The 12151-nt window shown below is 40.7% G+C and overlaps 1 protein-coding gene across 1 annotated transcript in view; it reads left to right on the top strand.

The window, feature by feature from the left end:
- Positions 1 to 12151, top strand: part of syne1a (spectrin repeat containing, nuclear envelope 1a) — a 125260-nt gene that overhangs the window by 17918 nt on the left and 95191 nt on the right. The window contains 15 exon segments of the mRNA XM_068343403.1: positions 652 to 747; positions 1369 to 1452; positions 3098 to 3118; positions 3362 to 3454; positions 4517 to 4698; positions 4808 to 5004; positions 5463 to 5572; positions 6861 to 6968; positions 7309 to 7446; positions 7690 to 7854; positions 7975 to 8087; positions 8288 to 8456; positions 9333 to 9429; positions 11194 to 11399; positions 11850 to 12014. Of these exon segments, the coding sequence (XP_068199504.1) occupies positions 652 to 747; positions 1369 to 1452; positions 3098 to 3118; positions 3362 to 3454; positions 4517 to 4698; positions 4808 to 5004; positions 5463 to 5572; positions 6861 to 6968; positions 7309 to 7446; positions 7690 to 7854; positions 7975 to 8087; positions 8288 to 8456; positions 9333 to 9429; positions 11194 to 11399; positions 11850 to 12014 (1944 nt within the window).

Below are 12151 nucleotides of genomic sequence, written 5' to 3'. Positions count from 1 at the left end.
ATTAATATATTTGGCTTATTTATTTGGTGTGGAACTTAGAATAGGATAATGATGAGAGAAAAGCACGTCTTGCCTCACAGGTGCATGTACCTTGCAGAAGCTATTAAGAAACAAATCACATGTTTTTGCTTTCCTGGAAAAAGAAAAAGCTTTGTTTGAGCTTTTGTGATGCAGCAGTTGTGTAAACAGTGGATTTATGAAACTAATCATGGCTGGACACAGAGTGCTGATTAGGAAATCTCTTATACTTTGAAAAATGTTCTTCGTGTCATGCTTTCCCTCTACCCAGAAGATAGGGGACGTGGGTGGGAAACTAAGACAATACACAAATAAAGTGCTGATGGGAAATATGACTCCTTAAACAAGCCACTGATTTCATAAAATGACCTGAGTTTAAATCAAAGGTCATCAGAATCAGGAGCCATCAGATGAGGAGCGACACCATAGGTGTGTCCATTTGCTTCTGATGTTCAACGAGAAGTCCTGGGACGTTTTAGAATTCCTCTGAAAAAATGCTGGGTAGATTGTAAAAACTAGGTTAGGTTATTGTTTTATTATTATTTTTATTTTCATTTGAAGGTTGAAGATATTTCCATTCAGTGTCAGACATCCAAAACAGTTTTTTTCAATAAAGCTTATTTTGTCATATAGCGTGTCCCACCTCTAGTGGTGACAGACTTGTTTGAGGACATCAAGGATGGCGTGATGCTGCTGGCCTTGTTGGAAGTTCTCTCTGGACAGAAAATGGTGAGTCTCAAGACCTTTTCTACTGCATGTGATGTTGCCCCAGACTTGAAATACTTCATGTCTTTCTGGATTAAAGTTTGCTTAAGATGAAGTAACCAGGGTCAGACTGGCCAAATAACAGAGATTCAGTCAGCTGTAATTGTTGTTAGACTTCCTGTTGGTGCAGTTTTTTTGAGGACTTACCTGCTTGATGTGTTCCTGTGAAATTGGCTGCAGTAACATGGAAATGCTCATTGATCGGTTTGTATTAGGATGTTTGAATGTGATAGAAAAACACTAATTAACAAGGACAGATCTCGAGGATTTCACTTTGCCAATACAGCCTCAGGTCGAAGCTGTGTGTGTATTGATTGGCGTAGGTATATCCAAATCTCTTCAAAATCAGTTGGTGATTTGTGAGCTATTTGGATTCGCACTTCATTCCTGATGTTCTCAAGAATATTATTAAATTTCTGTTTACTGACAATATCTGTACTCGATATATGTAATTTTCATGCTATAGCAGAATAACAGAACAACCTTTCAATTGCACTGTTTTATTTAATCCATATTGTTTGTTGATTTTTCTCTCTCTCTTTTCTCTTTCCTGTCCACCTCCATTGTTCACCTTTTTCCTTGTAGCCGTGTGAGCAGGGCAAGAAGCTAAAGAGGATCCACTGGGTTGCCAACATCGGTACAGCGCTCAACTTCCTGGAGGGTAGGAAGGTAAAAGTTCAGGACCTCCTTTTCATGTTTCTTTTGTGTTCTACATAACTCCTCCTGCTGCTCAGCTGCTGCCTCGTGGGTGAAAGCATCCAATCCTGACCTCGTGTGACCTGTTTCCCTTTGCCCCCGTCTCATTCTCCCGCATTCCTCATTTATCCCCACAGCAATTTGATAACACACACACATGCATGCGCGCGCGCACGCACACACACACACAACACACACACACACACACACACACACACAAAGATAAATTATTTTTTTTCTGTTTATCTTTTTATGATTGATAAAACATCCAATAAACAGTCTATGACTTACAGAAATCACCCAAAAATAAATAATCTCAACAAGCTGAGCCACTTCAAAAACACTGGAAACACTGAAAACATTGGAAATGCAGCACATATTCAAGAGAGTATAATGTGTCCATGGAGCAGGACGGGATATAAAATATAATCTACTGAGAAAGAATTAGGGTCTTAAAAACAAAGCACCACGTGGTGTGAGAATGGAGCGTACAACAGGCACACATTCCATGGGAAAACAATGGATTTGCTGGTGACATGTTTCCATGCAATAGTCCCCTAAAACATTCCCAAATCTGCACAAAGCTCTACTTGGATATACATAAATAAAGTCTTAAGTATGAGCTGTCTTCAAGTATGACAGGGTTAAACTCTTAAATCCTGCACCAATAATCTCAATTCTGGAGATGAGACTTCAGTGGGCAGTAAATGAAAATATTAAATGAAAATATAATCTGTGTGCAAACCTGACGTATGCCTCACACTATATTGACATTTTGCTTTAGAGGCCCTATCATGTTATTTCTTACACATTTAACTCATTATTCATTACACGATTTATGAATAATGAGTTAGTACTATTTTCTTAATGTGTGAATATATACACTTTTTTTATGATGGTCAATCGTGAATTAAACTGTCCTGCCACCATAAAGGGCTGCAAGTAGTGAAAAATCCCAACTTCATATGACAAACTTATGAATGACTTTACCAACATAAGGAAATAATATAATAATGACAACTGTGCTGTTTACCTACAGAACATTGGTAACTGTACCAATAAATGTGCACCTGTGCTCTTGTTGTGTGTTGTCAGAACACACATTCATCATTTCGGCTTCACACTGTGATGCTGGTTTGTGGAGAAAACCTGCTGTGTTTTCTAAATGAAATTGTATCTTACATGTGTTCTTATCAGCCTCTATGCGACGCTTCCCCCTGCTGCCCTCTCCAGCTACAAGGCCTCCTCACGAGCTCGCCTATATGGAGAGGCAATATGAAGCCCTATCGTGCTGCAGCGCCTCAGTAATATAACCTTCTGTGTGATAATATAGAGCACATCATCATATCGCTGCAAACAACCCTCACTGCTTCACTTCTCCGTGCCTGCCTCCCCCTGTATCACCCTCTCTCCAGTCGTCTCTACTGGATGTAATCCCTGTTGCCTGTGTAGTGGTGATAGATCTCTCCTCTCAGACAACCACTCAAGTTATCACAGCTCAGAGATGTTACAGTATCTGTGATGTTACAGTCAATGAGGTGTGCCCTCCCCTTAAATCAAACACCCCCTGAGTCCCTTTTGATGATCTCTCTACTTCTTTCTCTTATCTCCTCTCCAGTCTGCCCACAGAGGATCTCCGGTCAGTATGCATGGGGTGTTAGAATAAACAGGACATGGACTAGCTGTGGTCATCGTTTCATCTTGTAGTGCTGAGAATTATTCCCTTGCTGTGTATCTTGTGTAAACATGTATAAGCATGGGATAGAGTTACCAGATGGAGGCACATTGCATGTACTTAATCTATATGTATGAGATTATTATGAAGTGTTTGTGGAGAAACTTCATTGGAATAGTGATTATTTGATTTTATGTTTTGACACAGATCAAGTTAGTGAACATCAACTCCACTGACATCGTTGATGGACGGCCATCAATCGTATTGGGGTTGATGTGGACCATCATCCTCTATTATCAGGTATTGTTTTTTTCTCAAGGCAGGTTAATTCCCTTAAATTAGTGTTGACCAGAGCTAGAACTAGAGCCCAGAGACACGACTCAAAGGGAAGTTCAATTCAATAATCTTTAATAACAAACTGAACTGAAAATCACTCTCAGATGTAAGTAACTTAGACCAATAACAAGAAAAAACATTTCAAAAAATGGCAGAGTAACAAAGAAAATCTAGACAAAGCATCAAACAATAGCTGGACAAATAAAAATAACTTGACACGGACTGGCACAACAAAGACAAACTCACACAGCACAAAGGGAGATAGAGACAATTTATACACGAGGTAAGAGAACACACGTGGAACCAATCAGGGTCGGGGTTGACAATCACACAGGTGGGAAAATCACACAGAGGGAGGAAGTCAAGGTCTGAAACAAGAGGGAAGGGATGAGTGCCAACACAAAACAGGAAGTGGGAACAAAACATAGAAAAAGACAAAAGCTCAACATAACATGACGTGACGTGACGTGACGTGACGTGACGTGACGTGACGTGACGTGACGTGACGTGACGTGACATGACTTCCTGGACATGACAATTGGCTGTCAGACAGTCAAATTTTATTAAAAATAAGCAAAAGCAAACAAGGAGAACAAACTTGATGCTTGAATGGACAGATGGAAATTCTTTTTTACCAACCTGCCAGGTTCAAGTGTAATAGTTTTTAGTTTAATTTAGGTTCTCTCTCCACACACGGGTGATGTCACCAAGGCTCTGGGTGGATAAGCATGTTTTCATTTGGACAAAAATGTATTGTTAAATGTCCATGCCACTCCTCTAAATTAAAAAAATAATTTCCCTGACAGAACCTCCTTAAGGGATAAATAAAGTTATACTCTACTCTCTACTCTACATCGTTAAAACAGATCATTTCAATCTCACATGAAGAAGATGGTTCACTGGTCCTCTTAAATACAATACAATACAATACAATACAATACAATACAGCTTCAGTTCAGACAACTGTTGAGTAAACACTGGTATGCCTGAATTGATAGTCCTCTCCTGGTGTCCTGTTCTTTTCAGATAGAGGAACTGACCAGCAGCTTACCAGCACTTCAGGCCTCGACCAGCAGCACTTCTTCACTGGGCAGCTCCACCAGCAGCACTGAGACCACCAGCCCACCTGTCAAAAGAAAACCACTCCTACCTCTGCAAGGTGGAGCCAGAAAAGCGCTGCTTGGATGGGTCCACCACACAGCCACCAAGTATGAAGCTTCCTCTGTTGGTCCATTCAGGAGAGTATATTTAAAATGTACCACATCATCATCATGAGGTCTATTCACATCTGCTCTGATCTCTAATTGTTCTTTTTAGTCGTCTGGGAATTGAGGTGAAGGACTTTGGTCCCAGTTGGCGCACAGGGTTAGCCTTCTTTGCAATTATCCACTCCCTTCGGCCCAGTCTGGTTGATATGGACCATATATGGTGCAGACCCAACAGAGTGAATCTACAGGAAGCCTTCTCACTGGCTGAAACAGAGCTAGGCATTCCACAGCTTCTAGACCCAGAAGGTAAGGGACATCTTCTTGTCCATCACAACTTATCACGCAACATGTATAACATTAAATTAGACTAATTGTACACACATTTGAAATCAATGTGAACCTCATATAATTAATTATAGCCATAGTAATAGTAGTTTTATGGGGTTTATTTGGGAAGCAGGCTTTCAACCAAACTGTTTTAGATATCTGCGTCAGCATCAGATGTTCACCTCTGAGACCCCATCTGAGGGGTGAGGGGGCACCCTTCACGGCTGCCCCTCACAATGAAGCCTGACAAATCCAGCCTGACATTGGTGTAATTAGGTTGCATTAATCCATGAGAGCCATGGGACCGCCAGACAAACCTTAATATCTGATGGTGGTTTTCATTTTTTTAATAGATGTCAATCATAAGAATTTTTATTAATTGAAGTTGTTTTCCTCTTGATATGAATTTTAATTAGATTTAATTGTCTTTTCCTCAGACGTCGACGTAGACAAACCAGATGAGAGATCTATTATGACATATGTGGCCCAGCTCCTGAAGCATCATCCTGACAGGAAGCAGAGCGACTCAGGCAGACAACAAGAAGAGGTAACAAGCGACCACGTTTATCTGTTGCTCGTCTTCCTGTCTGCTTCCTGTCTGTTTTGTCTTAGTCACTGTGTCACATGTCAGCTATGACATAAAGGAAATCTGGACTTTAATTGGTGTCGAAATGCTGTTTGAGGCCTCCTTTATTCCGCATATACTGTATGTGTGAGATTGGTGACGCTTCCCTCATGAACAGATTTTAAAGTGATTGTTATTTGTGTCTGTTTAGTTGTGTGTCTTTCCTTGTTGCACATCTTTATGTATTGGTCCCTGTCTTCTGTGTGGTGACTCCTGTCCTGTGATTGTCATTCCTGCCTCTATCCTACAGTGTGGTCTTGCTCCTCGAGATATAGAGGAAATGTTGGAGGTAGGTTATCTCAAAGGTCCCAGGGGCAGGTATTCCATCATTTCCTGCTGCTCAATGCAAATACACAATTATGGCTTCCATAAATATTTGATTCATGTTTATTTTTCTTCCTGTTGCGCAGGATCAAAGTATCTCTGCTACTGTACAGTGTAGTTAGATTAAACATTGTTTTTCGATGTCAAAACACAGCATATATGCTAATACTGAATATCTCACCTGATATGATATTCCTGCTGCAGGGGTTGTGAGCCATGATGACAAAAAGAAGTCCAGTATAATACGACGTGATATTACCATTTATTAATGCTACCACCCAGCGCTATGGGTTCTGGTTCCATTAGCATGACAATGAAAGCCTCTGGCATTGGCCGCGTGCATTGATAAAGCAGATATGATGGAAAGCTTGTGAATAGAAGTTGTCTGTTTTAAAGCTAACTGTGGTGTGCTATTAAATGATGCTAACAGCCTGCTTTCTGTGCATCTGTGTTCTTACTAATGCAGTAATGTTTTTCCTATTTTTTATTGAATCATGCTGAACTCGCTTTCCTGCACTAACACAAATTTAAATCAGATTGATAGATATTAGAGCACATACCACAAGGCAGAATGACACCACACACCTATCTACGTCTTAGTGCTCATCATCCAAATAAAGATCAGCCCCTACTAATGCATATTTTGTTCAGAATCATTGAGATTTGCACCACAATAAGTGATAATATTGATTCACAATATAGTTGATTATGTGTGATTTAATTATTATAATTATTTACATATTATAATTATTTATGTATCGTTCCCTTGGAAAATCAGTCCCAGTAATGCTAAGAAAATCAAACTTTTCCCCTCCTCGCCTTTATGCCGTTGTCTCATCTTTTACTTTTCTCCTTTGAACTCCCAATTTCAATGCCCATCTCCTAGAGAGAGCAGCGAAAGAGCCTGAGGGAGCTCAAGATGTTTTTGGAACAGCTGGAGGGAGAAGCAGTGCAGGCCAAGAAGACAGAAAGTAATCCTGATCAACAGTACCAGGTCCGTTTGTATGTTTTTTGAGTCAATGCAATTTTAGCTTTATCAGGGATGTTTCACTGTACGGATCAGATGCCAGCCATCCAATGTTAGCTCAGTCTAGCTTATTCCAAGCCTCAGGATAGCTTCCATACTCATCAGCATGTGGGAGATCCCTGCTCTCTGTACATTATTTAGGAGACAGTCTGAGCCAGAAAGACAGTTGGTCAGGATTTCATGAATGTCTGATTAGAATTTGAGGATTTGTTCTTAAGTCTATATAATGTAAGTTGAATATTCTGGGATGTTCTTTGTCTTGCATCGGAGAGTCCTGATCTAAGACATTTTATTTCTATCTTTTCAGTTGTTCAAGGGTCTGCGGGTCCAGTTGGAGATGAGGACCAAACAGTTAGAGGAAGCTTTGCATTCCACTCAGAAGGACGGGATACTGACAGTGGATCAGGCTCTGGTCAAACAGGCCTGGGAAAGGGTCTGTGATACGGTGAGATGAACTGGAGGCACCTCCAGGCTGCCACAGTCTTTACAACTTCTTTTATTTATTTATCTATTTTTTTCTTCTTGCATTTTGGCATTTGGTCTGTAACATATCATCCATTTGTCTTAATCCAAGGAAGAACAAGCATACAGCAACCCAGATAAATGTTCTTTTCACTTTAGTTCAGATGGATGGTCACAATCTACTCTCAGCATGTGTTTGAGTCCTAGACTGTGGTTCCTCCTTCAGCTCCTGGACTGGCATCTGCAGTTGGACACGTCTCTGCCGGCTCCTCTGGATATGGTGGGGATGTGGCTACACAAGGTTGAAGGGGCTCTGCGGCAAGATGTCATCCTCCAGCAGCCGCATGATGTGACAGCCAGCACACTACATAGAACGCTGGAGCAGCAGAAGGTAAGCATGGAACAATAGACAAGAAACTACACCATAGAAATACCATATAGAAATGAGCTGTCAGATCAGACCAACTCTTTGTTTTCGTGTCATGTGTTGTACATAATTTACACAATGTAGGATGCACTAAAGAACCTGGAAAGTCATCAGCAGGTCTTTCAGAGGATCCATAAAGACAGAAGTGTTGATGGAGTCGCTGTTTCCCCAGACCAACTCCAAGACATGGCTGAAAGGTACTAAAAGGGGAAGTCTGAAAAAATCAGGCAAAATAAAGAAAAAATAAACATTTATTCTTAAACCACAGTGATAATTTTGATGAATAGTATAATATTAACTATATTATCTACCTCACGTGATGGCACAACTTTTCAAAGGAGATACAGAATATGAGGGTTGAGCTGTAGGTCTGATACCTGTTCCTGTCTTTTTTTAGGATGAATTTTGTTTCTACATCTTCTAGTATTCACTTGGCTAGAATGGAGTTCTTGGAGAACAAACACCACATGGAGGGCTTCTTGACTCTAGCTGAGTCCAAGCTCAGATCCTGGATTATAAAGTACGGCCGGCAGGAGTCAATTGAAGTGATGCTTCGAAACTACAACGTAAATTCAATTTGATTCACTCTGTATATTCATTCATAAACATATTCATCTTCTTCAGCTGAAGACAAGACAATTACAGTCGTCACATCTTAGGCTGCTTATCCAAAGTTACGGGTCACAGGTTCTGCTGGCTACACCTTGGATGAGACGCCAACTCATTGCAGGGAAATAAGACAGACAACCAAACTTACTCCAATGGACAATTTTGGAGTAACCAGTTCATCTAAATTATATGTTTTTAGAGGTGGGAGGAAGCTGGAGAAGCCGGAGAGAACAAACAAGCAGAAAAGCCGTCGGTGGAATCACCGCATCAACGTGCTACCGTGCTGCCCAAATCTGTTCATGATAAAAATGATAGATGTGAATTGAATATCTTTAGTTTCCATGCTGAATTTGAAAGTTACAAAACTATAAAAGTCTGAGGGTTATTTCCAGCCACATACTACAGGGCAACCTCGGTCTTTGCGGTCAATGCATTCCAGGAACCACATGCGATTGAGGAATCTGCGATCGAGATCGCGATCTATTTATCTTATTATTTAGAGTAATTTAATAATTTATGAATCCTCCCCATACTGATATTAAACCACTTTCTATCTGTATTACCTTTTCCAACACTATTAATGACTGTTTGAAGCATATTTGTGTCTCACGAAAGTCTGAGACTGACAGAATGGAATGCACTTCCGGATGCCGTGAGCCAATAGAATGTGCGCACAGTATCACGTGACTGCCTACTGAAAATCCGCGATGAGGTGAAGTCGCAATCGTTGATGCGCGAACGTGTGAGGGCGCATTGCATATCACATCATGTTCCTGTCATTATTTTCACATCACATATGATAACAATTTTCTGTTTTTTTCTATCTTCATTAGTCATTTGTGGAGAAGCAGCGTTTCTTTGAAAATTATGAGGCGTTGTTCCAGTCACTGAAGCAATCGGCTGAGGCCTACGTCAGTGCTGACAGCTCCGGTAAGAAAGCCACAAACAAACAGTGAATGTGACTCATAGTTTGTTTTAAAATGTGGTAAAGAGAATGACCTCCCATAAAGATTCATTCTAAAAGATGCAGAAAGGATTAGATGTTTGCTGTTTGATTTTATATGCATGTTTTTTTCATTTGAAACTGCATTTCTCATCATGCTTTAGGGTTTTTCTCTTGAAAATCAAAACAAATAATCACCAAGGTTCAGTCTTGACCTTGGCTTCTGCAGAAAGCTGAAGGTCCTATTATGTGTAAAATCACCAGACACAAATGAGGCTCTATAATGACCATTTCAGTAAATGAAATGGCTGAGTTAAGGTACAAAGTAATTTTAATCTCCAAATCACCTAAAAATCTAATATTCACATAAAAAGTCTGTTCAGCGATCTGTTAAAGGACAGCTATCTCAGTACATTTAATTTCATAATTATTATATGATCAGAACCTAATTTTGTTTTCATTCTTTTGCTGTTGCTTTTCTCTGAAATTGAGTCGCACTAAAGATCTTAACATTATTAGATACCTCAGATGTCAACAGTTCTGTAAGCAATGAGGCTTCCTCCTGCAGCATCTGAGCCTGCCCCAGTCTGGTCTCACAGCTTGGTAGAAGGAGAGTCTGCAGGCTACAGCTAAATGAGGTTCCTCTTCTGTCGGCGCTCAGTGGGGAATACGACCCCATTTGCTAGTTAGGGGCTGCTCCATTTCTGCAGGTCTCTGGGCGCAAACGGAGCTAGCTTATTGGTTTCATTAAGTTTGAGGGCAGTATTGCTGTAGGGTATGGAGAGTAGAGACATGAGGTGTGTCAAGAAAATCAGGACGTTTAAGGCTTGATTGGTAGACCCCACAAAGTTTACCCCCACCAGTGTCTCTCCCACACAATCCATGCTGCTAGTTAGAACCCCCGGCGCTGATTAACTGGATGAGAGATCATTTGGAACTTTTTTAAGCCCCATTTCTAAGTTACTGCAAACTGAGAAAGGAAAAGAATATATATATAAGACATTGATATGTAATTACCTGTCATTTAAAGGTACAGTAGTGTCTGGTTAATGTTGGTGTGTACAGTATATGTATGTGTATGTGATGGAGACAGTTTGTACTAAGGGACTGTTTTACCAGTGGAGTGGAACACAACCAAATACCACTGCTCTCTGTCAGGAGAGTTTTTTAGGTCACAGATTTAAATGTATTTGTGTGTGTGTGTGTGTGTGTGTGTGTGTGTGTGTGTGTGTGTGTGTGTGTGTGTGTGTGTGTGTGTGTGTGTGTGTGTGTGTGTGTGTGTGTGTGTGTGTGTGTGTGTGTGTGTGTGTGTGAGAGAGAGAGAGAGAGAGAGATAAAAATGTACAAAACAACAACCCACAAGACTCCTGAAATCATCAAATGAATGGAAATGAGAGCTTTACAAATGTTTTATTAACACTTTTATATCGGACCAATAAAGTCCTCTCCAGTATTTTTTAAAAATTGATTAATTCTGTTTTATTTACAGAATTCATTGGAAAGTGGGGTGCAGATTCTGCAAGGGTGTTGGCTTTTGGCCCCTTTGTTCTTCTCCCCCATGCCCCCTTGCATACTTTTGGAAAATCCAATATTGACAATGAATTCAATCACTGTTCTACTATTCATCAAGTTCCTTGTGTACACAGTTGAAAGAAGACTAGAATAGTGAGCAGCAGCCACAGCAGCAGATGCAGCATCAGCACTAGAAATAGATAGCTTTTATTCTAAAAGCTGATGGATCTCTTCTCCAGCGGATGAAGGTGAGATGGGAGTACGCCGGTTCATGCGGGAGGTGGTGACCCAGTGGAGGAGTCTGTCCATGGAAGTGCGCAGCGTGAAGAGCATGCTGGAAGAAGTGCTGTCAAACTGGAAGAGGTATAGCTCCACCGTGGCGTCCTTACAGGCCTGGCTAGAGGATGCATGGGAAGCCCTGAGCCGGACCGACAGCATTAAACAGGTACGAGATCAACTCTTAAAACTATAGGAAAACCCACAGCTGAAGTTTCCTCATACAATAATTTTAATGACTTCAGAGTAGGAGCCATCAAATGTGCATCCGCCCACTGGCCCAATGCCTGAGCCGCACATCAGGCATTGGCTCTTCTGAGTCGAATCCTATTAGCAGTCTCCACTCAAGTGTCAAATGATCTCCTTGACTCAGGAGGAGAACTGAGGGTATTCCAGTTGTTGCGCTGCTGTGGTTATCTCAGATTCCATTCCCACTAAGGATTAAATGGCTAATTGGCCCAGTTTTTATTGTCCGCCCCGTTTTTCTGTCTTTTAATACCCTTCTTTTTTGTCCTTTTAGAGCAGCTGTCTGTCTGACATTCATCCTTATTCTTTGTTCCTCATAATTTTTGCATGTCTTTATGTCTTTTTGTGTTTTTAATGAATGCATCTCCCTCAGGAGTTTTTCAGAGATCTCAGCCATTGGATTGATCAGCATGGAGCCATGAACGATGCAGGGAATTTCCTCATTGAAACATGTGATGAGACAGTGTCTCTTGATCTCAAGCAGCAGTTACTGCTTCTGAATGGACGATGGAGAGAGCTCTTCCTCAAAGTCAAACAAGTAAAGATAACATATGTTAGACAAGAAGTATTATTGGATTTACAATTGAAGTTACAGTGTGAATTTTGTGTTTTTGTTGGTTTTATTCTGGGGTAAAGTTTATTTTGAATTACTTTGCCCCACTCAGGTATATAGAA

The sequence above is a fragment of the Antennarius striatus genome, chromosome 19 (assembly GCF_040054535.1).
Source record: "Antennarius striatus isolate MH-2024 chromosome 19, ASM4005453v1, whole genome shotgun sequence".
In the NCBI taxonomy this organism is placed as follows: Eukaryota; Metazoa; Chordata; class Actinopteri; order Lophiiformes; family Antennariidae; genus Antennarius; species Antennarius striatus.
This window is presented reverse-complemented; position numbering and strand designations above follow the sequence as displayed.